General features: G+C 37.8%; 2 protein-coding genes across 2 annotated transcripts; both read left to right on the forward strand.

The window, feature by feature from the left end:
* The first annotated feature begins 221 nt into the window (after positions 1-221).
* cyp27c1 (cytochrome P450, family 27, subfamily C, polypeptide 1) lies at positions 222-10,091 on the forward strand. The gene is made up of 9 exons (XM_077199538.1): positions 222-741; positions 2,051-2,241; positions 4,059-4,258; positions 5,327-5,536; positions 5,647-5,810; positions 7,589-7,752; positions 7,859-7,937; positions 8,277-8,480; positions 8,900-10,091. The coding sequence occupies exons 1-9, from the start codon at positions 448-450 to the stop codon at positions 9,014-9,016; spliced, it is 1,623 nt and encodes a 540-aa protein (XP_077055653.1). The 5' UTR covers positions 222-447; the 3' UTR covers positions 9,017-10,091.
* A 416-nt stretch (positions 10,092-10,507) lies between these two features.
* map3k2 (mitogen-activated protein kinase kinase kinase 2) lies at positions 10,508-26,460 on the forward strand. Its single transcript, XM_077199539.1, has 17 exons — positions 10,508-11,072; positions 11,982-12,054; positions 12,430-12,545; positions 14,774-14,814; positions 15,291-15,390; positions 15,508-15,621; positions 15,738-15,834; positions 16,454-16,584; positions 16,981-17,060; positions 17,903-17,970; positions 18,068-18,160; positions 18,273-18,491; positions 19,358-19,506; positions 19,599-19,730; positions 20,109-20,238; positions 21,642-21,819; positions 21,905-26,460. The coding sequence occupies exons 2-17, from the start codon at positions 12,051-12,053 to the stop codon at positions 22,122-22,124; spliced, it is 1,872 nt and encodes a 623-aa protein (XP_077055654.1). The 5' UTR covers positions 10,508-11,072; positions 11,982-12,050; the 3' UTR covers positions 22,125-26,460.
* Positions 26,461-27,355: the final 895 nt, after the last annotated feature.

The raw sequence follows: 27,355 nt of genomic DNA on the forward strand, positions 1-27,355 counted from the left end.
TTCACATTGACTTCACATTGCAAATCTTAAAAAGTATAACATTTGTTATAATTGTCAATTGTAGCTAATACAATTTCTGGCTTCACTTTGGGTTTAAACGAGGCTATAGAGTCTGTCTAGCTACTAATGCGTTCAGCTTAAGTGCTTCCAGCCACAATCGATTTTTGTAATCCCCAATTTATTTTGCAACAATAGAAATTCCTTCACTTCAGCTTTTCATCGCACATGTCCGTCTAAAATGCCTCGTGTGGGATGCGTGAGGACCGCTGTTCGTCTTAGTGCCAAAATCCAGTGTCCAATCCCCTTCTCTGATCCCGCAGATCTCCAGTGGACCCTTTAAAAGCAGCTGCGCCCCACTCATCAGTGCGCACTCACTCAGTCCAGTCTGCGAACACTTCCACACCTACAACAACCTCCTGACTTCAGCTTGGTGGCACAGTCTTTGAGATGGCTCTTCAAAGCTCTATTCTACACTTGGCCCGCAAGAATCTGCTCCAGGAGTCATGCAAGCAGTTTCTCCTCCAAGCCCACGGGCTGCACAAGTCCACGGCGAGCGGCTCTCTGGAGATCGCGGCGCACAGTCAGGCGGACCTGAAGGAAGAGAACGAGGTGAGTCCGGCCGTGGAGGGGCTGAAGGAGACCACAATAAAGACCCTTAAGGAGATGCCCGGACCCAGCACTTTCTCGAACCTCGTTGAGTTCTTCTACCGGGATGGATTCAGCCGCATCCATGAGATCCAGGTGAGTCGAGACGGTGTTTCAGATGGGACGCATTGTAGTTGAAAAGAACCGTTTGTGTGTTTGCATTTGCATTTACACCTTCAATACGCGTTCAGTGGAACAGGCTACTTCTATTTCATGCTCTTCGTGTGATCTGTATTAACTGTAACTTTACCCTCTGTAACGTTATATTTTAAGAGCTGGCAGAAATAGCATTCAGTGTCATCAATTTCTGTTGCAAGAATGATAAATAAACTTTGATTTGATTGGAACATAGCCAAAATTCGGCTACGTAATATGCAGCGCGGACACGTGAGGTGTTGAATTACTTTTGGAGTTGCATAAAACGGCGAGTTGAGTCTCCACCCCACCAAGAGGGACAGTAACAAAACTGATTTGATCCCAGACCCAGACGCAGTCTGCATGCAGGATCAAGTTCGAATTATTTAGCGTGCACCTCAAGTATGCAGCTATAATCACGACACGGGTTTGCGCCATTCAGATTGAATATCAGTTTCCTGAATGTGAAATAAGCAGGAGAATTAACCATGATGCAGAACTGTATTTAAGGAAGTATAATTTACGTGACACACAAACACACACACACACACATATATAGGCCTATAGAATGAAATATGCTGGCTAACACTAATGCAAACATGATGGCATTAGTTTACATGTACATGAGGGATCAGCTAAATTGTGCCTCAAAGTCGTCTTTGGACAGTGAGATAAATCAGATCGCTGAGGAGACACAGAAGTGCCTTTGTGCTGTCTCAGTAGGAATGGTACAGGGCAGGCGAGAAGGGGGATGAAATTGGGCAAGCTCACATTGAAGGCTGTATTTGCAAACAGCTTATTTGCAAATGGGCCATCTATACCAGGAAATGTCTTCCCATGCATACTGAACAGTTGATGAATAGCCATACGGTCATTGTGGAGATATTGTCAGTCAGGAAATGACTAATGTGATTTGGGAAAAGATATTTTAATGCTGTATCACGGTTGTGTTGTCTCCCATATAGCTGTTCTTATTTCACTAATGCATTTAGAGATTAAAGGAAAGCCAGCATTAGAGTACATAAAGTACACCAGTAACAGTAAGTACTCAAAATGATCTAAACTAATGATCGTTAGGACCCAATTACAACTCTCTACTCTCTACTTCCACTATTTCTGAAGTTTATATTCGTGACGTGTCTAATGTAGATTAGCCTAAACTCAGCCTTTAAAAAAATCCATTGGAAGTAAAAAAAAAAAATTTAAATTACTAGTGCAAGCTATAAATGAATCAGATCCATGTTAATCAAGTTTACAAATCTTCTTGTAGACGGAGCATTCGCAGAAGTATGGGAAGATCTTTAAATCTCGATTTGGACCTCAGCTGGTGGTGTCCATCGCTGACAGAGACTTGGTGGCACATGTTCTCAGGTCTGAAGGTGCGACTCCTCAGAGAGGCAACATGGAGTCCTGGAAGGAGTACAGAGATATGAGGGGAAGATCCACTGGACTCATCTCAGCGTAAGTACTGCTTTCTCAATGGTAGAGGTTCAACTCTGGGCTAGTAACCATTTTTCACTTTGGTTTAAAATGTTACGCTTCATTCAAAAGTTTGGGATCAATAAGACTTTTGACATCTTTATTCAGAAGGGACAGATTCAATTGATCCAAGTTGGCAGTAAAAACGTTTACATTGTTACAAAAAAAAAATCTATTTCCAGTAAATGCTGTTCTTTTGAACTTTCTTTTCATCAACGAATCCTGAAATAAAGGACCACGGTTTCCACAAAAAATATTAAGCAGCACAACTTTGATATTAATAAGAAATGTTTAGAATATTAGATATTAGATATTAGGATATTAGAATAATTTCTGAAGGATGATATGAGACTGAAGACTGGAGTAACAATACTGGAAATTCAGCTTTGCATCACAGGAATAAATTATCTAGTTAACAGGGAACGTTGTGGCAAGGTTCTCTCAACAAATAGTTTTTCCAGTAATATAAAAAAAAAAACATTTGTTCAAAGTTATCTGGCCTTAAATAATAATGTTCTCAAAAAGGTGTCACGCAAAACATTTTTTGGGCACAGACCAAATGTAGTTTAGGGTCCAATTCTCACTGTTAACTAACTATTAACTATGACTTTTGCCTCAATAACCTCCTAATTACTGCTTATTAACAGTTAATAAGGTAGTTGTTAAGTTTAGGTATTGGGTAGGATCAAGGGATGTTGAATATGGTCATGCAGAATAAGGCATTAATATGTTCTTTATTAATACTAATAAACAGCTAAAATCTTAATGTGCGTGCTATTAAGCAACTAGTTAATTATGAGAATTAACTAAGAGCTTAAACTAAAGTGTTACCCCCCCCCCCCCCTTTTTTTTACATTGTTCGTGGATTGTTTTTACCTGAAACATTAGGTTGGGTGAACGTTTTTTAAATGTTACTAGTTTCTAAATTTTCAGAGAACACAGAAAATGGAATGTTCCCTTAAAAGTGCATTGTTTAATATTTCTGAGGATCTATTGACAGAAATGCAATATAAGATCCATAACTATTTTTTCAGTGTATAAAGACCTTGCATAATGAACCGTTATGTTTTTATTACCTTAGAATGAGTCATTTATATCTCTATAACCGCAGGCACCCCCTTCTATGGAGGTCGACATATTGTGTCGTCATGTTTCTACAGTAGCCCTAAACGGACAAACGCGTTTTGTTACTATTTTGCTCTTCGTGCAAGGAAGCAAGCTTAGTTCAGCGAATAAAACACTGACACAATGATGAACAAGTAACAATAATATTCACAATAACATATAGTTTTACTGAATAATTAAGTTAACATTATTTCTTAATTTATCCTTGTAAAGAAACCGCATTGCTGAACTGGCTACTCTCTGCTGTCTCAGACGATGCCATATTTTCTTGTCGGACACCGTAACTTTTGTTGGTTGCAATTCGTAACCTCACCACTGGATTCCACTGAAAATCACACACTGCACCTTTGCATAACCAAGAAAAAAAAGTTTTTTTAAATATTTAAAAAACTGGATATTTTAAAGAAATACATTTTTTATAACTTAATGGGAACGTTAGCAAAACGTTCTTAGAATATATATTTTTTGTTAGCTGGGTACATTTTAAATTACATTAAAATTCAAAATAGTTTAAATTGTGATAATATGTCACAATATTACTGTTTTTACTCTCTTTCTAATCAAATAAATGCATGAGATTTCTTTTATAAAGATGAAACATTCTTACAGACCCCAAACATTTAGATTTTGATTCCTGTCTGTGCTAACAAATATCTGATGATTTCTCTGTCCAGCGAGGGTGATGAGTGGCTGAAGATGCGCAGTGTTCTGCGACAGCTGATTATGCGGCCCAAAGATGTGACCGTTTTCTCCCCTGAGGTTAATGATGTGGTGGTCGACCTGGTGAAGAGAGTGAAGACACTGCGCAGCCAGCAGGACGATGGCCAGACTGTCCTTAACATCAATGACCTGTTCTTCAAATATGCCATGGAAGGTGAGCTTGAGGGCATTGCGTGTGTGTGTGTGTGTGTGTGTGTGTGTGTGTGTGTGTGTTTGTTGGTGTGTGTGTGTGTGTTTTTGTGGAAAAATCTATTTGTTATGTACTAAAGGTGCCCTGGTCTGATATATTACGTTTTACACTCATGATTTGATTAGAGGACAGGATTTGGATTTCAGTCAACATGACTCAGGGTTTTTCTTTCATAGGGGTTTGATTTCCACTACCCTTAACTTGGGGATTTTTTTTTAATTAAGAGGAGAGTCAGGTATCACAGTGGGATTTCTAGAAAGGAATATGAGGGCTTTGTATAAATGAAATTAGATCCAGCTAAGGAGTTTGGTGTTACTGTTAATCAGATGTTCCTCAGACAGATGAGGGTTTTTGGATTTGGAATTTATAATACAGTATTTTTTTGTCACATTTTCACATTTATTTACACAGTGCTTTATACAATAAACAGTGTTAATCGATGATAAAGAACTTCTATTTTAACAATAAAGCAGCTCTACAAAAGACAATAGTGTTATTGATCAACTCAATTCAGTTCATTCTTGATTCAGTTTAGTTCAATAATAGTGTCAATGTTGCAAAGTTCATCAAGAAATAACTTCGATTTCGTTATTGATGAGCTTTGCAACATTGACACTATTAGTGAACTAAATTGAGTATCCCTGAATCAATAAATGAATCAATGCTGCAAAGTTCATCAGTGATGAGAAACAACTTCAATTTACAATAGTCATTAATTAGCTCAACTCAGATTTGTGTTCACATCCGATTGTGTCTGTACGGTTAGATTGATAATATTTTCTGAATATTAATGGTCTTTTATTTGTCTTTTATTGCTGTTAAAGAAAACCGCCTACTAAATTCTTACATAGCCCTCTGATCAGCCCTCTCTAGTTTGAAAGTTTGTAGATTTTACCTGAACAGTTGACTGAAGATTCAGGTCAGATTCAGATTAACGCATGATTTCAATTGTAGGTGATCATTTTCAATAGGCAAAGTACATAAATGTAAAGCAATATGATACAAAAATCACCCAGTTTAACTCTTTCCTAGGTGTTGCAACCATTTTGTACGAGACTCGCCTGGGCTGCTTGCAGAATGAAATTCCCAAGATGAGTCAAGAGTACATTGCTGCACTGCACCTCATGTTCAGCTCTTTCAAGACCACCATGTATGCCGGAGCCATTCCTAAATGGCTGCGTCCCATAATTCCCAAACCCTGGGAGGAATTCTGCAGCTCATGGGACGGACTCTTTAAATTCAGTAAGAGCAGGGGGAACCGTGGTGGGGTTCAGTGTCAGTGTGACAAAGTTGGTCTTCTACAACTCTGTTCACTATATTTTTTTAAAAGTTTGTACAAATGTGTGTTTTAGGCCAGATCCACGTGGACAAGAGGCTTTCAGAGATCAAAAAGAAGATGAATAAAGGCGAAGAGATTAAAGGAGGGTTGCTGACTCACATGCTGATCACCAGAGAGATGAATCTAGAGGAGATCTACGCAAACATGACTGAAATGCTTCTGGCTGGAGTGGACACGGTAAGAACCTGTAAATCAAACCTAAAATCAAAAACTTTTGTTAGTAACAGAGCTTATTTTCTTCAATAATCCAAAAGCCAATGGAAAAATCCTGTTGGGTTTTTGTCGAGGGAACTTCCGGGTTTGCCTACAAAAATATGTCATCATTACTATGTCACACTCATCTGACACTTGGTAGACACTTAGTTCCCATGTTGGCTAGCCAAATGAATCAAGTTATACACTGTTCCTCATGCCTTCAGTAAAGTAATGCTGCAATATCTCCAAGCAGTGAATGTGTGTGTGGTGATTCAAAAATCCAGAACACATTGTGTTTTGAGACAGCTGGAAAAACGGTTGCATTTAATGGTGATAATAAAACAGTCTTAGGCGCCTCTTCCTCTTCCCGTGAACTCGGTCAGATCGTAACGGGTGCCCAAGGTCTCCATGGAAACCTCAGTGTTTACCTGACCTCACGCTAACCTCTCCCCATACGTCTCACCCACAATAAATAAGACCCGCCAAGACTATCCCATTTCGCTGGCGTGTCTGTCAGCGTCCTCTTCCCTTTGATCTTTCCCTCTTTTTCTTTCAGCCGTAGGATTAGATTGGCAATCATGAGCCAAAACCTGTCATGTAATCATTCCCTTTCTGCTTGTCTGTCTCTCTGTTCATCTCTATGAGGCAAGGTGCCTGTTATGGGTTAATGCTTAAAAAAGGAATCAGTCAACCAAAAAGAAAAGGGTGAGCTTTGTGATCACTGGAGCTGAACACACATGACAACAGCATTTTTAAGGCCGGATTTGTCAGAGTAAAAATTAATGATGGATGGAGGGAAGCATGGCAGGTGTTTCGTTACAGGATGAAGGAGCAAAGTGTGTGTGTGTGTGTGTGTGTGTGTGTGTGTGTGTGTGTGTGTGTGTGTGTGTGTGTGTGTGTTTGGGGGGGTGGTATGGTGTCAGTGGTTAATTTGCCTTTTTAAGAGTCCTTTAAAAAAAAATTAACAGTCAATTATTATTCTAATTGAATGTTAACAATCAAATGAAACCAGCGTCAACAAATTCCATCTTTGCACTGCCAGATGTAAAGTGGCACAGAAGCTGCATCTGAATTGATGAATTTAGATGAATTTTCACTCCAATTACAATTTCATAATAAGTAATGTTATGAGGTTATTGTATTAAATATAAAAATGTGAATGAAGAAATATGAAATTTATGGGGAAATTAAACTAAAACTGCCTATAAGTGGTGGCAAGTCCATGTCCTAATGAGTGAGTCATTGAATCATTCATTCAACCAATTTGTTTAAAATGGCTGATTCATTCTATCAGGAACAATGCAAGTGTAAGACATTAAATTAGTCATTAAACTGATTTGGTGAAAAAAACAAATTCATTCAGTAAAGAAACACTGTGCAATAGACGTGCAACAGTGCTACTGTAGCTTTGGATCTATTTTAGTTGCTGAAACAGAGCAAAAACAAACAATATTGTGTCTAAAATGTGACTTATTTAAATCTTGTATAAATCAATATCACATATGCATCATGTTCATACTTAGGAAATACAACAAGCTTATCATATATTATAAATAAAACAATAACTAAATACAGGGGCATTTTCCCCAATATCATGAATTATGTGGGGATTTTTATTCATTTTGATGGCATTTTGCACCAAGCCCCTGTTAATTTCCTACCCTGTCGAGGCATTCTTCAGCAGACAAAGGAATTACATAGAGTTGATATTACTAATCTCCAATAAGTCTTGAAATTTTCTACTCTCTTACCCTCTGCAGACCTCTTTCACTCTGTCATGGAGCACATACCTTCTGGCAAGACATCCCACAATACAGCAGGAGATTTTTGAGGAAGTGGACAGAGTGCTGGGTGGGCGCGTCCCAACTGGAGAGGATGTTGCTTATCTGCCCCTTATTAGAGGGCTTGTCAAAGAGACACTCAGGTAAGCTAAGTAATCAAGAAATGAACACTATCAGATCACTAAGAGATCTGCAGAATGCATGGTGTTGTTACATAAACACTTCCCTCCGTCTCTTTAACACATGCAGGCTTTTCCCTGTTCTCCCTGGAAACGGACGCGTTACACAGGATGATCTGATAATCGGAGGTTACTTCATCCCTAAAGGGGTAAGAGCATATATCATTTGACTGTATGTGTATGCATATTTTTATATGCCCGTGCCATAAACATGTCAAAACTTGGCCCTGTAAAATAGAGAATTGCTTCATGCCTTTATGACTTTCCTGCAGTTCTAGATTTATAAATTACCTTGAACTAGATAGGATGTGCTTAGAAAAAAACCACACATTTGACTTTCACTGTGTTAATCGTGTTAAAAAGATGACACGGTTTGATTTGCAATAAGTGAATAACCATCACTTCAGTAAAATGCTAAAAACACAAATGTCAATAGCTATTAAATCATTAAATAAAAATCAATAACCAACAACTTCCTTTGTTCGCAGACTCAGCTGGCTCTGTGTCATTACTCCACCTCAATGGATGAGGAGAACTTTCCCCGTCCCGGAGAATTCCGTCCAGATCGCTGGATCCGCAAGGATGCCTCTGACCGCGTCGACAACTTCGGCTCTATCCCGTTTGGCTACGGCATCCGCAGCTGCATCGGGAGGAGAATAGCTGAGCTCGAGATGCATCTGGCTCTCACACAGGTGTGTGTGTGTGTGTGTGTTTGTATATATGTCTCAAAAGTCAGCATCAAGCAAGATCCAAACCATAACAGTACTATTGTTCATGGACCTTACCAAAAGAAGGGGGGCATTTTTAAGTCTATTTATAAATGTTTAAAATGTTAGTTTTTAGTCTATTAGTGTGTTTGAATCGAGATCACAATCTTTTAATTATTAATTGGGCATACACATGGTACAATAGCCTATGTATTTTTGCATGTCATATTTGTGTACCAGACCTAAAAAGTAACCCCCCCACCCCCTGTCCGCCCGCTTCCACGATCCATGCTATTGTTATACATATTGTTGCAATAAGACATATTTGTTGTCATTACTGCTGTAATATATGTGCATTTTAATTCCCTTGTCTAATGGTGTACTGATGTTGTTCTCTATCACAGCTCCTGCAGAAGTTCCACATTGAGGTGTCTTCCCAGACCACTGACGTGCCTGCTAAGACTCATGGCCTGCTCTGTCCAGGAGCACACATCAACCTTAGATTTGTGGACCGAAAGTAATCTGTCATTACACTATGTATTCATGTAAACCATAATCCCCATTGTGCTTCTTGAAGTCCAAAGATGTCATTGTGTATAATAGTGCCTCTTCTAGCTTTAATCTAACAAACAAGATATTTTTTTTATTTGTGTGGAGTACCTCTAAGAACATTTTTATTAGAATATTGTTAGTTTTCTTGTTTGAATATTTATAGCCAATCAGCTGACCAAATATTTTTTAAATGTTTAAACGAACACTATTTTATGGAGTCGGATCAATACGAATTACTTGGAGAATTGTGTTTGAAAATTCGAATTTTCTTCAAATGCATTTACATCATACTAGCAGTGTAACTTTTTCTTGTAGTTTTTTTTTGTTTCACTCCGCCTTAAAAATCATTGTGAAATATGGTAAAAAAAGACCTTGTATATAGTTGTTTTAGTATTAAATTAGCATTAGTGCTAAGCTCATTATTTATTTAACATTGTACGCTTATATACAGTCAAAGACTTCTAGCTTACAAGCAGGAAATTCCTAAAGCAAACATGAGTGAGTAAATCCTATTACAACTACAAAGCTACTTTAGAAGATCATGCTAATATCCTGTCCTGTGGACACTAATATTAAATATTGTAGAAAACACATCTAATCACAACAATGCCCATCTTTATTTCAGTTTGGCTATCTAATTTGATATTCAAGAGTGATGATTTTGCGTAGGTTTCAAGATTTTAATGTGAAATTCAAAATTGTGCCTTTTTTGTGTACTAGCCTTATAGGCAACAAATGGATAATGGGACATGCTAAAAAATGAACTGCTTTTGGATAACATGAATGTTGGTTTTGAGGGGGTTGTGAAGTAGCTACTACATTGTGTGAAATTGGGAGGTTTTTGATATGTGGAAACAGGCTTTTGAATAAGTTACTGAAATTTGTATGAATAAATTACACTTCACTAATTAATTTGTTTGTTCTCTTCAAAATCAAATCATAAGTCTGTCACATCTTACCTGAACTACACAAAGTGCCTCTCAGAAACTTAACACTAAAATGCTGTATTTTGAGTCAATAAAGATTATATTTTTGACCTTCTAATTGAGAATCAATTTATTTACTTAAACTTTAATATACTGGGGATGACACATGACTCTTCAAAGTCAAACACAGAAAATAAAAAAAAGTTCCTCATTATACAACTCTATGTAATCCTCATCTTTATCCACCAGATGGCATAATAGTTTTATTAACATGAAAACGAATGAGAAGGTCAAATAATTAGCATTTATATATATATTTTAAACATTCAAAATGCGACGTTTGTTGTTTAGTCATACAGACTGAGTTATCAATATTAAAATTACCAAATTAAATATGCCAAAGGCAAGCGAGTAGGTGCACTCGCGCACGCAGCAAACATGTGCCTGTAAATCAAATGGGAGTTATTCTTTGAGCATTCATTGTTCTGATTGGTCGAGAACAAGCGAACCACGTTCTCTGATTGGCTACAACTTGACACTGGCGAGTCTATGGCCATGCGAAAGCATTAGATGTCAGTCGACAGATGGCGCTGTGGAGACATCTGAGTTGTTTGAGTCAAAGGACCGCGGTGCTGTTCCAAAGTAGTGTGTGTCTGCGTGTGCACTGTGTAGTGTTTTTAAGTGTACTTAATACGTAACATATTTTGCTAAATGTGTCGTTATGCTCTTTTGGATTAATTTTCTGAACAGACCTTCTCAGTTCGTGCATTGTTATCATCCTAGTTGGTGATTCTCAAAATTCTTCGCAGTCTAATTGACAACAGTTGATCTTAGTCAGGTCAAGCGCGTAGAACCCAATGTAAACAAACCTCAGTCCGCGGTCGAAGATTAGCTGTTTTTAATCTACAAATTCGCCTGGAATCATCGTCAGCGGATTTCACTTGCCTTTAAAGTGTGTTGGAGTCAGTGCGAGATGATTTGGCCGCTTAGCCAGGCCTTGGACTGAAGTTAAAGCCATTTATTTGAGTGTCAGAGTGTCAGATTCGTATCGAGGCCTCATAGCTGTGGATGAGGAAGTGAACGGACCGAGCTCACCCAGGTGATTAAATGCTCTTTATTTATATGTTTTATTAAGTGACTGCATAACAAAGACATTTTTATCAGATAGGTCTGTAAGAATCTCTATGTAATCTGTTAAAGCGCGAGGCGGTTCGTTAGCATCCTGGCGCAATGCTAATTTGGCCTAGAGAGCTAACGGCTAATTGTGTGTTTATAAATACAATTTAAGTTATTCTTAACATTGTGTCGTGCTCCAGACAAGGCTAAATCGAATGCCTAAATCCCATTGTGATCTTAATTAAATATCAGCATGTCATCTCATTTGGTTACTTTGACCTGCCATAGTTTTGACAGGTATGTATGCTATCTAACGTTAGTTAGCTTGGTTATTAGCTTTGCGTGCCGTTAGAGTTTTTTAACTGACATTTCCTTTTACTATTTGTCATTTATGTAACGTTATATACTTTTTTGAGTTGCTAATATGTTTTACTCAAACTATCATACATAGTCATAAATGTGGTAAGACAGTGTCTTGAGTTATGACATGCACTGATAAGCTATTTATCTAAGCTATTGATGTGTACTTGTACTTTAGTTGTCTTGAATTTAGGAGTTTAATATAGATATTTATGTGTGTGTGTAGGCACCTCAGTGTCAGACAAGCTGCTGCCATCCTGCCCCATTCAGTTCAGATTTTGACAGCTGCCTGCTGAAGGCAATATGCCTGCCGTATTGAAATAAAATAATTTCCTAGACTAAAGCATTGGTTTCTAATGTGCTTCTATACAAAGATATTTGCTCTTTTGTGGCAACAAAGATCAATATAGTGCCAGTGTTTTCATCAGTCTTAATAGATCGTCAGTGGTTTATTGTCACTTAGCAATTTGAATTATTTAATTATTAATTAATGCAATTATTTATGTAATAAATGGATTGTTCTCTTGTACAGGAGAAAGGATCCCATTTCATGGGAGAATCCTCTTTCCTTTACTCCTGGGTGAACCGGTGATCTGTCAAAATGGGTATGTACTTTGTAAATATTAGACAAAATACAGAATTTTTTTTTTTTTGCTAGTAGTACAAATTATGTAATGTCTTATACTTGCATATAAATATACTTGTATCTAAAAAATGGTTAATGTACTTATGTTCATATTTTACTGCAAAAAAAGGTTATGGACATGTTATGGTTAGGTTTAAGGGTGGATTAACAGTGGAATTAATTACATTTGTAATTACAAGTAGGAATTTTGAAATATAAATGCAAAGTAAAACACAAGTGCATTGCATCAAATGATTAATTTAAATGTTAGTACGAAGTAGTTAAAGACACTTACTATAAACTGGTAGCATAAATAATAATTATAATGAGAATTTGTAATACTAATATGTTGCAGATGAACAGGAGGCCTTGAATTCCATCATGCAAGACCTGGTGGTGCTGCATCGGTCCAGTCGACCATCTGGTCTGTCTGACCTGAGCAAACCCAAGGCCTCTTCTCCAAAGAACCAGGTTTGTATTGCCGCTTTTGTAATTCACATCAGCACCAGTTGCTTACAGTGTTTTTCCCCCCAGATAAATTATTTGGTGCTAAACTTCAACTAAACATTGTCTAAAAAATCATTACTACTCTCTTATGTCTCTTGCACACAAGGAAACAGAGCATCTACTGTAAATGTGACTACAGCTGAATAAGGGTGATGATGACATCAGTCAGTGTACACAGGCGAACCACTTACACATACTATAGCATAGGATTAAGCCTGGTTTATACTCGCCACGTCCGCACGAGTGTATGGTGCAAAAATGACGTCATTGCGGTGTGGGCGGCTGCGCACGTTGAGTGTACGAGACCCCATTTCACGTGGCGTGTGGATGCCATTTTTTTGTATCTTTGCGCGTGGCTCCACTTCCACGTATCTGATACAATGCACCAATACCATTTATCTGAACAAGATGTCCAGGACCTCCAGCAAAAAAATAGGCCCACAGCATATAAGATCCAGCAGTATATTTAACCGAAGGCATGGGGTACTTTTATCCCTGTTTGCACCAAACACATCTGGTGGGTTTGCTGCCAAAAAGCCCTTTTAAAAAAAAAAATTATCTGACCATAGAATTCGGTCCCTTTTGAAGTTCCAGTCATGTCTGACAACTTAATATGCTGGAGTTTATTTTTGGAGGAGCGAGGAGGATTTTTCTTGAAACCCTCCAAAACAACATGTGGTGATGTAGGGGTTCGGCTTTCTGACCTCCAAGCATAGTTCGAATTACGTGGGGGATTTGGGGGGGTCCGACCCCCCTTAGATGAGACTTGGATCCTCCCAAAAGGGATGAAAATAATAATTTTGGGGGGAACTGAAAAAAATGTAATAAAATATAATGTTAAGCCAAGAATGGTTGCATTAATGCAAGCAGTTGTTTATTATCTAACGGACAGGGTTATCGGATGGAAACGTGCTCAAATGTGTGTGTTTGAACTGCTGCAGAAGCTTTCACAGAATTTCGCATATAGATTAGTGGTTCTCGTGTGTAAGCCTATATAAAATGGAGAGTGACGTCACCAGTCGAAATAGCTGTACCCCTCGAAGCTCACGGTATAATTCGAACACTGCCTCCAAGACTCAAGTAATCTCTGCTATTCTCCATCTGTGAACCTTGAAGAGTCTTTGGCCTCTCAAACTTTCCTCATCATCACCGTGCATTAAGATAATATAGACACACATCCTCTTCCTGGCAGATTCGTAACATCTTTAGTTGATCGGAACTTCTTAATTATTGCCCTGATGGTCAAAATGGAGATTTTCAATTCTTAAGCTATTTTCTTACAGCCACTTTCCATTTTCCAAGATGCTCAACGATCTTTTGATGCACATCAGAACTATATTCTTTGGTTTTACTCATTGTGATGGATGATTAAGGGAATTTGGCCTTTTTGTTTCCTCATATTTAAACTCCTGTGAAACAAGAAGTCATAGCTAGACAATTTCATGTTCCTAGTCACCCTGGTCTGCTAAAAAAAGCTAAATATTTTACTCCTAAAAAATTCTAGGGGTGCCAATAATTGTGGCCAATGTGTTTTGGAGAAAAACATTTATTTCATAATGTGGTCTCCCCTCCCCACTTTCAATTATTTTACTTCATTGAAAAGTTAGATTTTTTCAAATTTTTTGAATGAAAGATCAAAAGGATAAACAATGCAGGGGTGCCATTAACTCTGACCACAACTGTATTTCACTATAGGGAAGAAAAGACTATGCCGATTTCCATTTCATGCTGATTTAAATTGTCTCAGTAATTTTCAGCTTTTTAAAAAAATGCAATAGTTTTCTCAATATTTATGTACTTTTTTCCATCTCAGGAACTTTTCATTTAAATCAAACGGTGGTAAATTATATGATTATTTTTTCAAAAACATTTTAAATATACTTTTTACAAAAACAAACATTTTAATAATATATTAATATACCACATGGACAATTCAGACTGATTTGTTAAAGTTACCTACTTTAATCCCCTTTTTATATTGAAGTTTCAATAAGAGGCATTATTAAAACATCTTTGTATTTACAAAGTTGTAAGACAAGGAACGAATGTGAAACTAATCTAATGATGTAGTCGAAGGCAAATAAAAAGTGCACAACAATCAGTGCAGTGGGTTTCCCAGTTCTATTCAGACTTTTGTAAATATGATTTATGTGCATTGAGCTGCGTGTAAAACTGTGTTTGCTCCTCCACAGAATGACGTGCGGGTGAAGTTTGAGTACAGAGGAGAGAAGAGGTAATAACCACAAGTCCTGCTTCTGCTCTTCACTTCCTATTTTTATCACTTCCCTCTTGAGGTTTCTCTTAATTAAACCTGTCCGACCATGCCCTGTAGTCACTGTGTAATGGATGTTGTTTTAGTTTGTCCAAACCTGCGTTTTTATTCCCAGTCCTGGAGGATCACTTCACACAAGATGTTTTGCTCTAAGCCAAATGAACTAAGTAAATTAGTGATGTAGTTTGATTTGTCGTGTGGTTGTGTGCATCTGGGTTGGTGTATACAAAGGCCAAGAACCTAAAACTGCCAGAAAAGACTCCTTGAGTTGGATTTTTTTTTCTTTTGAGTTCTCATGTAATCACTAAAACTTCAATGCGATGCTAATGATGTAATTATTATAATGACAGAATGCATTTGAAGGAACGTTTTGATTGATTCTGTTAAAGTAGCATATGATGGTGTGATGATTTATAATGTATTATCTGTTACTTAAGGATCCTGCAGTTCCCTCGGCCTGTCAGTCTGGAAGATCTGAGCGCCAAAGCTAAAGTAGCGTTTGGGCAGAGCATGGACCTGCATTACACCAATAATGAGGTAACAGAATCCACATCTTTATCACATTTAAGATATACTGTATTTATTAGAATGTTTTGATATGTGGCTGCCATAGTTCTTGTTTTCCTGACGATTTACCTTTTCTCTTTCCTGTAGCTTGTGATTCCATTGCGTACTCAGGATGATCTGGATAAAGCTGTGGAGCTGCTGGATCGTTCAGTGCATATGAAGAGCCTAAAAATCTTGCTGGTGCTCCCCTCTTGCACTCAGGTCAGTGATCATTATAAATCATGCTCAGAGAGAAAGTGTTATTCTGAGACCTGTGATCCAATATAAAAGCTAAATGTCTTAAATGTAATATAGATGTTTACTACTTGCGCTTTCAGAATTCTGTCTCCAGTAAGGACCTGTTGCCTGCTCATGAGAACTTGGACAACACAGACTTCAGTGCTGCAGATAAAAAGAGCATGCTGGCACTCATAGGTGGGTTGCATTCAGTGTTTCTGAATTGCATCCTTGTCATGAAGTCAAAATAAAACCAAAATGTACTTTCTTCATTTTATGTTCTTGCCTTTATTGTCCACAATTCATTTGTGAATTTTTCTCAGTCAACATAAAATCACAATTGACTATAAAAAATGAAATTCATGTCCCCTCTTAATCAGTAATCAAAATAGTTTCTCCTCCCACTTGCAGCGACATCTCTTCTCTTCTCTGATGACATGTTTTCACATGAGATCGCTGCGGTAGCAAACCACACCAAACCAATGAATGATCCAATCATATCCTGATGGACAAAATCAAATCCCGTACTACATTTTTTTTCTTGCTCGATAAGCGGTTTCACTTGTATACGTTACAATAGGAAAGAAAAGACTACTGCAACATGCATTTAAAGATGACTTAAAAAATCTTTTATCAAAATATAATGACTTGCTCTACCTTTCAAATGACTGGACTGATGATTTTTCAACCGCACTGCTCTGAATAACTGAAACTACTCTGTTCAGATGATTCAAGTACATAAGATGTTTCTTCAAATAAAACCACAAGATAAATGACATTTTAAACAGCATTTTGTCTGTGTCCTCTCCCTCTTCAGGTTCTCAGTCAACCGATCGTAGTTCTCCTCCTCCAGGCTATATTCCTGATGCTCTGCAGCAGGTGGCCAGAAATGGCTCTTTCACCAGCATCAACAGTGAGGGCGAGTTCATACCAGAGAGCATGGACCAGGTACATAGTCTGATAACACGTCTGGTTGGGTTGATGTGGGTGTACTAAAGCAAGAGCATGATCAGTGTCTAGGGGCCTATACCATGAAGCCGGTTTAGGTGGCTAGCCAGGTTTGTTTCAGTTTAGTTTGCGCCAACCCTGGGTTTTAGGCACCATGAAAGTGGTTTGGCTTTTAGCAGTGTTCATCACCATAGTAACTTACGCTCCATTGCTAACCTGGTCCAGGGCAGGTTATGTTCCAGGTAAGAGATCTCAAACCAAAATTGGACCAATCAAAGCCTGGTTGGATTGGTTTGGTTTTGTCAACTCAAAACTAATCCTGTTACCCGGTGTTTGTTCAACTACCATCATGGTACAGGCCCCTGATGGCTTGTTTATCTTTCTTCCTCTCTTTAGATGCTGGACCCTCTGTCTATGAGCAGTCCTGAGAATTCAGCATCAGGCAGCTGTCCTTCCCTGGACAGTCCACTTGATAGGTAAACAACTAACTGATACGTGCCTGCAGCCATAATCAAATTGTTGCAGAGATCAGTGCCTTGTCGATAGGCGTCTTGTATAGGTACATTACTGTAAATGCAATTTGTGCTTGTTTACAAACTGAAGGATGAGTTAATGTATTTTCGGTGTTAATTTGACAGCATTTCACAGATTTTGTTGGTAGATTTGAACTTGTATTAACAGCATTCTTTTAACCTGTGTCAGGATGCCACATGACTTGACCAGGCATCCAGTGACAATCACAGAAACTTTTGATCTCACAGACATACCCTACCGTTCAAAAGTTTGTGGTCAGTAAGATTTTTTTATTAAGTAATTAATTAAGTATTTTTTTATTCAGCCTAGGTGCATGAAATTGTTCAAAAGTTATAGTTCTACTTATAATGTTATAAAAGATTTCTATTTCAAATAAATGATTTTATTTTTTAAATGTATTATTGTTTCAAAAAAAATAAAATAATTAGCTGCACAACTGTTTTCAACATTGATAACTATAAGAAATGTTTCTTAAGCTCCAAATCATCATATTAGAATGATTTCTGAAGGATCGTGTAGCTCTGCAGTAATGGCTGCTTAAAAATTCAGCTTTGCCATTGCAGGAATAAATAAAAATTTTATATACATTAAAATATTAATTACAGTTATTTTAAATTGTAATAATATTTCACAAAACTACTGTTTTACTGTATTTTTAATTAAATAAATTCAGACCAAAATCTCACTGACCCCAAATTTTTTAACGGTAGTGTGCAGTTCACGTTTGTACTTAGATGAATAAAACTGAGAATACTGAGTGACTCTTTCACTGAATCTCTTACAGTGAAACCTATCCCAAATCTCGTATGCCTCGAGCCCTGAGCTACCCAGATAATCATCAAGAGTTCCCTGGTAAGCTCTTGCGGACCATTCTGCTTTGATGTCACATGAGAGCTTACGTTAGTTTGAATTCCTCAATCTATCATGTTTCTGTGCTGCTGTTTCACAGAGTACGATATACCAGTGTTTGAAAAAACAGGGAAGGGAGGAACCTATCCTAGGCGATATCACATCTCGTTTGGTTTGCAGGACTACAGCGATGGTGAGGTTATATTGTATAAATGGATGCTTTAGTCACCTTTCTAAAAAGCGAAACCATGCATCATCGATCTTGCATGTGCTATTCCTGAATTAGATCTTCTTTCTCCACTCAGGACGGAAGACGTTTCCAAGGGCACGGCGGACACAGGCTCATGGTTTCCGTTCTCCGGTGAGCTTCAGTCCTACAGAGCAGCAGAGCCCCAGCACTAGCAGTGGAAGCAGCATCTTCACTCCTGAGCTAGAGGAACCAGGACGCAGACGCCGTGGCAGCGATATAGAACCCAGCTCTAACCCTACTCTATCAGTCATGGACATCAGCCCTCCCAGCCGCTGTGAGTGGATTTAGGGCTGAAAGGATTTAGGCCACATGTTGTGTTGTTCCAGTTTGCTTTGTACAAACATTGTTCCCATTGTGGGGGATCTTGGTGTTTACATGCTTGAACTTGTCGGCCTGTGATCACAGAGTTATGGTTTTCTATAAGCAGATGAAAATTATTCCAGTTCTGATTTGTCAAATGTGACATTACTAGATGTCCTTGAGTTTGAGAATAACACATTTTGCATTTATAATTTGCTCAGGTGTAAATTTATTTTGCTTTCCAATAACCCAATAATTTAAATGTCTTCTTGAGCACAATGTATACAAAAAAAATTGGGGTCAGTAAGACATTAGACATAAGACAACAGTAAAGACATTTGTTCCAAATATTTCTATTTCAAATTAAAAACTGAAATTTCTATGAATCAATCTTGGAAAAAATTCTAATTTTAGAAAAATATTTTATCAAAGTAAATGGGTTTCCACAGAATGTACAACTCTTTGAAATGTAGCAATTTTGCTGTATTTTTTTTTTTTTTTATCAAATAAACGCAGCCTTGGTGAGCATAAGAGAGACTTTTTCCAAAAACATTAAAGATATCTTACCAACCCCAAACGTTTTAAATGTAGTGTACATGTGCAAACAACCAGTAATATCTTTGTCTACTTTTTCCATCCAATCAAAGTCCTGTCCTACAAAAAATGTAACCTACTGTAATCGGCTATAAACTGCTTTTTGAAAATGTATAGTCTTTTATAAATTACAAATCCAGTAAGCGTGAAGAGCTAGGAAAGTCATTTAAATTATTTGGTTAAAAAACAGAGGGGAAACTGTATAGTGTTGTTGTTGGTTTAATCTTCTCTCTTCTCTGTGTTTAGCCCCTCGGGCTCCTACAAACTGGCGTCTAGGAAAGCTTTTGGGGCAAGGAGCGTTCGGGCGAGTGTTTCTATGCTACGATGCGGACACAGGCAGAGAACTGGCTGTTAAACAGGTTCAGTTTGACCCGGATAGTCCAGAAACCAGCAAGGTGAACAGTTTTTTCAGGCTTTATAAGGTAGACACCTTTACATTTGGTGTCTAGTGAACTTTTGCACTTTGTTTGTGTGTGTGTGAGTTCAGGAGGTGAGTGCTCTGGAGTGTGAGATTCAGCTGCTGAAAAATCTTTTTCATGAGCGCATTGTTCAGTACTATGGCTGCTTGCGGGACACGCATGAAAGAACGCTTTCTATCTTTATGGAGTACATGCCTGGGGTAAGTCTATGTTAATTCACTGACTTGGAACACACATTCTTGAGTTCTGATTGTTTCCCCTGGAGTTTTTGCCGTGTGGAAGCTCCTAAACTAAACGATGTATTTTTAAAATTAAAAATAACTATACATAACTAACTATACATAACACACTGACAGCTCTTGGTACTTCACAAGTTGAACATGACTGAAAAGATCAGTAAATGATATGTAAATTTAACAGCCCCAATAGATTCAGTGAGTTCATTTAGTGAAGGATATTTGTGCAACCAGTCAGCCTAACAAAAAAAAAAATTTGTAAGAGAAAGTTTGACAAGGTACAGTCAGGATGCTAGTAGATGCTTTTGTGTTATTTATGAAATGTTGAATATTTGTCCATAGGGCTCCATTAAAGACCAGCTGAAGTCGTACGGTGCTCTGACGGAGAATGTCACACGTAAATATACACGGCAGATACTAGAAGGCGTGTGCTACCTGCATAGTAACATGATTGTACATAGAGACATCAAAGGTGAGCCAACTGCATGCCCTGATGTTGTCAGTTATGATAAGCTGAATTGCATATTCTGCAATAATGAAAATGGTTTCTGCAATAATGAAAGTATAACACTCAACCTTGTTTTTAACTAACTAACTAAACTTGGTTTTAATGTCTCAATCTTCCAGTGCTTCTGCATTGTACATTAGCAGAATATTCAAAATTATTTTAAAGGGGACCTATTGATATGCTAAATTCATTTTTATATTGTTTTTGAACATATTTATGTGTCCGCAGTGTGTACACAGTACCACCCTATTGTAAAAATCCATCCACTCCGTTTTTTATTTCCCCCATAAATCTGAGACAAAAATACAGCGCTTAAACTTTAAAGCAAAGGGACACTTTCTTTAAAAAAAATAAAATAAAAAAAAATTTGAGCAGCAGCTCATTTGCATTTAAAGGGACCCACAAAAATGGCACGTTTTGCTCATCCTCAAAAAGTGACAATTTTAACATGCTATAAAAACTGATCTGCAGGGTTTTTTGAGCTAAAACTTCAAATACACACTCTGGGGACATCAGACTTATTTTACATCTTGTAAAAAGGGGCATTATAGAACCCCTTTAAAGCTACTTAAGTTATTTAATGAAGAGCAGTGAGTGATTTTCTGTTTTTCTTCTGTTGTTTGAGTCATATTAACAGCATATGTAGCAGTAGGTACTGCACATTCGACTGCTGCCTCTTTAATACACAGATCTAATATACACATGCGATTTATTTCCCTGCTGTTTACATTCACATGCATAACCGACTGTGTTTTTGACACAGCCTTGTTTGTATTTAACAATTTAGGCACAATAAGACGCAAAAGAGAAATTAGTTTAATACTCACAGGATGCGCCGTCTGACAGCCAGCTTTATGTGCTATGTGCTCAGAAAACCATATATCAGAAGTTTAAAATGAAATGGCATTAAAACGCATAAACTTTCATGATGATGAAGAACTGCAAAGTCACATGGCTGCGATAAGATTATAATCAAAACCAAACAGATGTTTTGTTACTATTTGGCAGAGTATCCAGACACGAGGTGTAAAGGCACAAGGGGTGAAGAGCAGCAGCTCTTTTGCATTTAAAGATAAATGCTCGAAAACAGCGTGTTTTTTATTTCACTGAAAAAAGTGCATTTACAACATGGTATAATAAATGATCTGTGGGTTATTTTGAGCTGAAACTTCAGTCCCATTCTGGGGACACCTGAGACTTAGGCCTATATTACATCTTGTTACAGTACTTTTGACATTCTTATAAATATAATATATATATAAATAAATAATCTTTGATTTACTATCTTACAAGGCTTTTTTATCAGGTCAAAATACCCCCACCCCGCCATAATGAAAAAATTTTTTCCTGTTCTTTTATTCATGTAGGTGCCAATATCCTTCGTGACTCTGCAGGTAATGTGAAGCTGGGTGACTTTGGAGCGAGTCGACGGCTTCAGACCATCTGCCTGTCCGGTACGGGCATCAAGTCAGTGACAGGTACACCGTACTGGATGAGCCCTGAGGTCATCAGTGGAGAGGGGTATGGCAGAAAAGCTGATATCTGGTAAGTTATTGTAAAAAATTAATCCATACACGTTTCATCTTTTGTGTGTCTCATGTTAATGATGGTAATTCCGCCCTGATTCCAGGAGCATCGGCTGCACCGTGGTGGAGATGTTGACTCAGCGGCCGCCCTGGGCGGAGTATGAAGCAATGGCAGCCATTTTTAAAATCGCCACACAGCCCACCAACCCCACTCTGCCGCCTCACGTATCGGACCACTGCCGCGATTTCCTTAAACGGATTTTTGTGGAGTCTAAACAGCGTCCCGCTGCTGAGGACCTATTGCGGCACACTTTTGTCTACTAGCCACTCCACCTTCCATCTCTGACCAATCAGAGACTTCCATATAAGTGTCTGTAGGACCATCCCCTTTTGAGACTCCTCCCAGCAGGACTAAGAGCCCCCACTGGACCAGAGCGCATAGCGAAGAGGGCAATGGCCTAATCTCACACCTCTGCTGGGGCAGGACGGTGATTTGGAGCAGCTTGATTCCGTACGAAAACATTGCACCTTAATTTCACTCTGGGGTAAGTACCCCTAAAGACTCATGGATATCGGTACCCCAAAAGACTAAAGGATGTTGTCTTTTAAAGACTTTAATTTCTTAGTTTTTAATGTTTTAAAATCCCCCATGATTGTGAGCCTTGGCTCTGGGGAGTCCGGTTGGGTTCTGGATGCACTGGGTTAATGCAGGAAGATCTCGGAATGTCAACCCCAGAACAGGTACGCCAATACGCTGCTAAAGGGTAAAAAAAAAAAAAAAAAAAGGAAATGAAACCGAATAGATGACAGGATGTATGGAACTCTCCTGCTCAGCTATCATGGCTCCTAAAAGTTCAAATTTTCTTGCACAGTCCTCCTAGAACCTACACACACACGTACATGAACTCTGATCGAAGATCTTACTGTAGAATATTTACTCACTATGCTGTAAAAACATTTACATTAGCTGAACTCTCTCTCACCTTCCGATCGCAACCACAGATACCGGAGTGTATACACTCTCTCCAGCTCTAGAATTCATCTGGATCTCTCTCTTGCACCCGTTCCTTTTTACCTTCTGCTCCGTTTCTGTTTTTACTGTGTGCCTTTTTACAAGCATCTCCTTCCTCTTTTTTTTGTATTCTGCTCTGTCTTAAATATCCAATCATTTTTCTAGAATTTTCTAGGTTTAATGCACTGCTACTCAAGTCTTTCTGACTTTTGGTCCGTACAGGAATTATTTAGAACAGCTCGGCTCTTCATACTGTTTCTAGATCAGCATAAGCAGCTCCGCTCTGCCTTTTCCCCTTTTGGTCCCTCTGCTGGCAAACTGATCTCGGGTCAGATTCACCTGTGCATTCTTTCAACACAGTGCCGTAAACTTCAATCTGATCAGGTAGGCAGGTTGAATACACACTCACTCACCAAAGCGAAAAAACCTGAACCACACAGGCAGGGTTTAGTGCCTGGACATTAGTTCACCAACACGGAATCGCTCTGATTCCACTATAAATCTCAATAGATTGGAATAGAGAAATTGGATTGCTCTCAACAAGAAAGCTGAAACTGTAAGTGCACTTCCAGTCAACACAACACAACCTGGATCCTTTCTGCTGATATTTTCCATGCCAGAAGTCTGATGCTGTAATTCATCAGCAGTGTTGTTCTCATCAGTTTCACACTCTAATGTATTTCACAGATCATAACAAAACTCAGCACTTGACAGCACTTAACGGTTTGCCTGTAAATTAACCTCGCTATCCCACGATGCCTTGGGACTTGTGAAGCACTTGGTTATACACTCTCTGCTATACACTCGAGATCTCTCCTTCACGTAGTGCTGTAGTGCCTGCCCTCATGTAGGTGAATACATGCATTTTTGGGGTTACCCTTGCTCCTCCCAAAATCCATAGGGTTTGTTTTCTTTATTCCTTGTCACAAACTGCCGTTCCTAATTCAAAGGTTATAGATTTCCCCTCTCTCATAAATATGAGAATATGGTACTTGTAATTTAACATGCGTGTCTGTTAATTTAATATGTGTAAAATGGAAACAAACATTTAAAATTCAAGCAGTGATTTCAAATTGCTTGCTTGTATATGAATAAAAATAAGCTCCGTACTTACAGGCCGTACGAACAGGACACGCTCTTGTGTGTAAATTGTTGGTCAAATTTACACATTTGGTTCAATGACATACGCCATGTATTACATTAGCTCATACTGCGATGAGAATATTTTTAACTTCTGAATTTAAATTTTTTGATATATATTTTTTTGGAGAATACTATCAAATATGTCAGGGTGATACAACTATCCTGATATCATAATGATGAAAAAAGCCACATTAAAATAAATGCTTTACTGCTTTTTAATATTTGAACGGTTGTTCAATGGCTAAATCAAAGTCGTGCTGAAATCAACATGCCGAAAATAAGGATATCATTTAGAGGGCCTTTGCACAATCACGACTGCATGCCAAGGTCAACAATATTATATAATTTATGACAATACCTATTTTTATGACAGGTTAGTTCAGGTAGTAAAAAGTGTTGTTATATTTACTTGAATACATGCGTAATACATTTTTTTTAATGTTATAAAAATCTTTTTAACTTGAAAATATTACTAAAATGTACACTCACACACTCAAGGAATGTTATTGGTTAGACTGTGTTTAGAGTCATTAAACTCTTAGCCATATGAAACCCAACAAAAAGTACATTTTTAAGAATCATGGGAGGCTATTATTTGTCATTGACCCATTTGTCCACGGATCATTGTTAGTTTTAAAACAATGGACCAATGAGCATGTCTTAAAACACATTCTGGTCGAACGTTTTAACACAAGAACGTGTCCTGTATGAACGCCAGGCCAAAAGATTGTGAAAACATGAGGAACTAGCTTTGCTGTCAGTAGGTACAGCTATAGTAACGGGACTCCAATGGTATGATTACACTCCAAGCAAACGTTTACAGTTTTGTTTTCTGTCGGTGACTAAGAGAGTCAATTTGGAATGATTTCATGCGACCGTTCCAGTTCGTGATATCTGGGAACGAAAAACATGGAAGACCCGCTCACACAATAGACCAGCTGTATTAGCAGTTCTCTAACCGAGTCCAAACTTGACCTACAGCCATTTAAAAAGGGCCAGGCCCACTTTGTAAGCCCCGTGCAGTTCTTTTTTCTTCTTCTTTCTTGTGGTTTTCTCTTATGATGCCATGTGTTGCCAACCTTGGGTTGCTGTGGCAGTATTTGAAGGAATTTCTCCGCAGCCAGTGTAATGAGCAAAATTTCTGCTCTGTATAGGTTTAAAGTGCCAGTTCGTAGAACTAAATCCACATTTATTTTCTTTTAAGCAGCAAAAGCATTACTCTTTCAGATGGTGTACAGACATACTACAAGAAAAGTAGGCAGTGTATGTTTGTAATGTATGTACGGTTAATTTTCTTTTGATGCTGAAATGTTTGCACATTTTGAGACCATGATTTTTACACTGATTTTAATACTTTTGCCAGTGTTCGTCAGTCATTTTGCGTGCGTGTTCTTGAGCGATCTTGTGTGAGTCTGAATGCTTGTTTTTTCTGTTCAAGAGAATCTGAGAAAACGGTTGCCCTGGTTACCAGCTTTGTTGGCTAAGTTGGTCACATGGTCCCTCGTTTGGCACTTGTCTGTGTTAAGTTCATTGCCACCGCTATGCCATTACCCGTTCTTTGTGAAATGAACACACACACACACACACGATGGCTGGTTCTTTTATGAATTCAGATTTAAATAATGAGAGCCAAATGTCTAAATGCTGACCAGTGCCAAAGAAACTGACTTAGACCAACAAGACTGGTACCCTGGTTAGAGGATGGTTTAATGCAAATCGGGAATCTTCCTACTGGAATGTATGTCAGATTATTTCCCACCACTAGGTGGCATCATATAACTATTTGCCTGTATATAAAATGTTGGATTTTCATTTTCTTCAAAATATCTCTGGACTTTACAATGGAGTTCTGTAGCTGCAGAATGCATTCTGTTTAATTTATGATAAGTAATTAGGGGAAGTTCTCCGTCAACTCAAACACGCCACTGCTGCCACTCCAGGGTCATGAATGCACTTTGTATTTGTTTGTGTGGGTGTTATATTTGTCTGAGTGTGTCTGTATGTGTTTCAAAGAGACTCCTTTTCTGTGCCGATTGAGTGAGGTTATTGTCAGCGCACTCAATGCCTTGCGCCTTGTACAACAGATGACAGAAAAGTTGTTAAAAAAAAGAAGAAAAAAAGGAAATACAAAAGAAGATAAGAACTCTGAAATGTACGTTTTTGTAGACAGTACACTTATCTGGTACAGAACTTGTATCTGTTGTTTGTTCTCTTTGTCTATTGTATGAGAAAAGCCATGTTTATAATTCAATTTGGTTTGTGACCAATAAGCCTGTTTATATCAAATCTGTATATCAGTGGTACGCATATTTTTTTTATATATATATTTTTATTTTCTCTTTTTTTAACTCAAATTCTACGCATGATTGGCATCTCTGTGGTCTGCTGATGGCAGCACTGATCGGGCTATTTGCAGGATGACATTATGAGATTGTCTATGACGGCTGGCACTTTGTAAAGTGTTGCTAATGATGATGAAAATAAATAAAAGATATTTATTTCACATTTCATGGTGCTATAATGATGTTGGTCTTAAGATTATACAGTGTGCTGTGTCTCAATACAGTTATCAGTTACGTTTAGTTCTCAATGAAGGCCTAAAATTATCAGGGAAAAGGACAGAAAAAGTATTGGAAATTTGGTGCATGTTTCATCTGAAGTATTTTTACAGCTAGAAATTGCTCTTTGTAAGTGCGATATCTATAAATTATATAATTGAAAAAAAAAACAAATAATATATATATATATATATTAACATGTATATAGTATGTGTGTGTGTGTGTACACTACTGTTCAAAGGTTCAGTGAGATATATTTTAAATGTTTTTGTCTCATGCTCACACAGGCTGTATTTATTTGATCAAAGATACAATAAAAACAGTAACAGTCAAATATTATTACAATTTAAAATAACTATTTTCTGTATTAATTTAAGATGTAATTATCTGCCTGCGATGCACAGCTGAATCTTCAGCATCAATACACTCAGATGTCAGATTAGTCACATGATCCTTCAGAAATCATTATGCTGATTTGCTGCTCAAGATGGCCTACTTTTTTTTTTTTTTTTTTGTAGAAGCCGTGATGCTTTCTTTCAGGATTCTTTGATGAATAGAAGATTTCTAAGAACAGGATTTGTTTGAAATATATATATATATATATATATATATATATATATATATATATATATATATATATATATATATATATATATATATATATATATATGCAGGGGTTAAAGTGGGTCTGAACGGTGGGCGGGCACCTCAGATAAATTATTAAATAAATATATTAATTAATCTCAACGAATCTCGCTGGTCCCGAGATGGACCGACTGGCCGACCAACCTCCCTTCCTCCCCGCTGAACGCGATTATAAATGCGTGAAATGCACTCACGGT

Source organism: Siphateles boraxobius, unplaced genomic scaffold (genome assembly GCF_051911475.1).
Source record: "Siphateles boraxobius isolate OS27281-9 unplaced genomic scaffold, OSU_SipBor_1 41, whole genome shotgun sequence".
NCBI classification, from domain to species: Eukaryota; Metazoa; Chordata; class Actinopteri; order Cypriniformes; family Leuciscidae; genus Siphateles; species Siphateles boraxobius.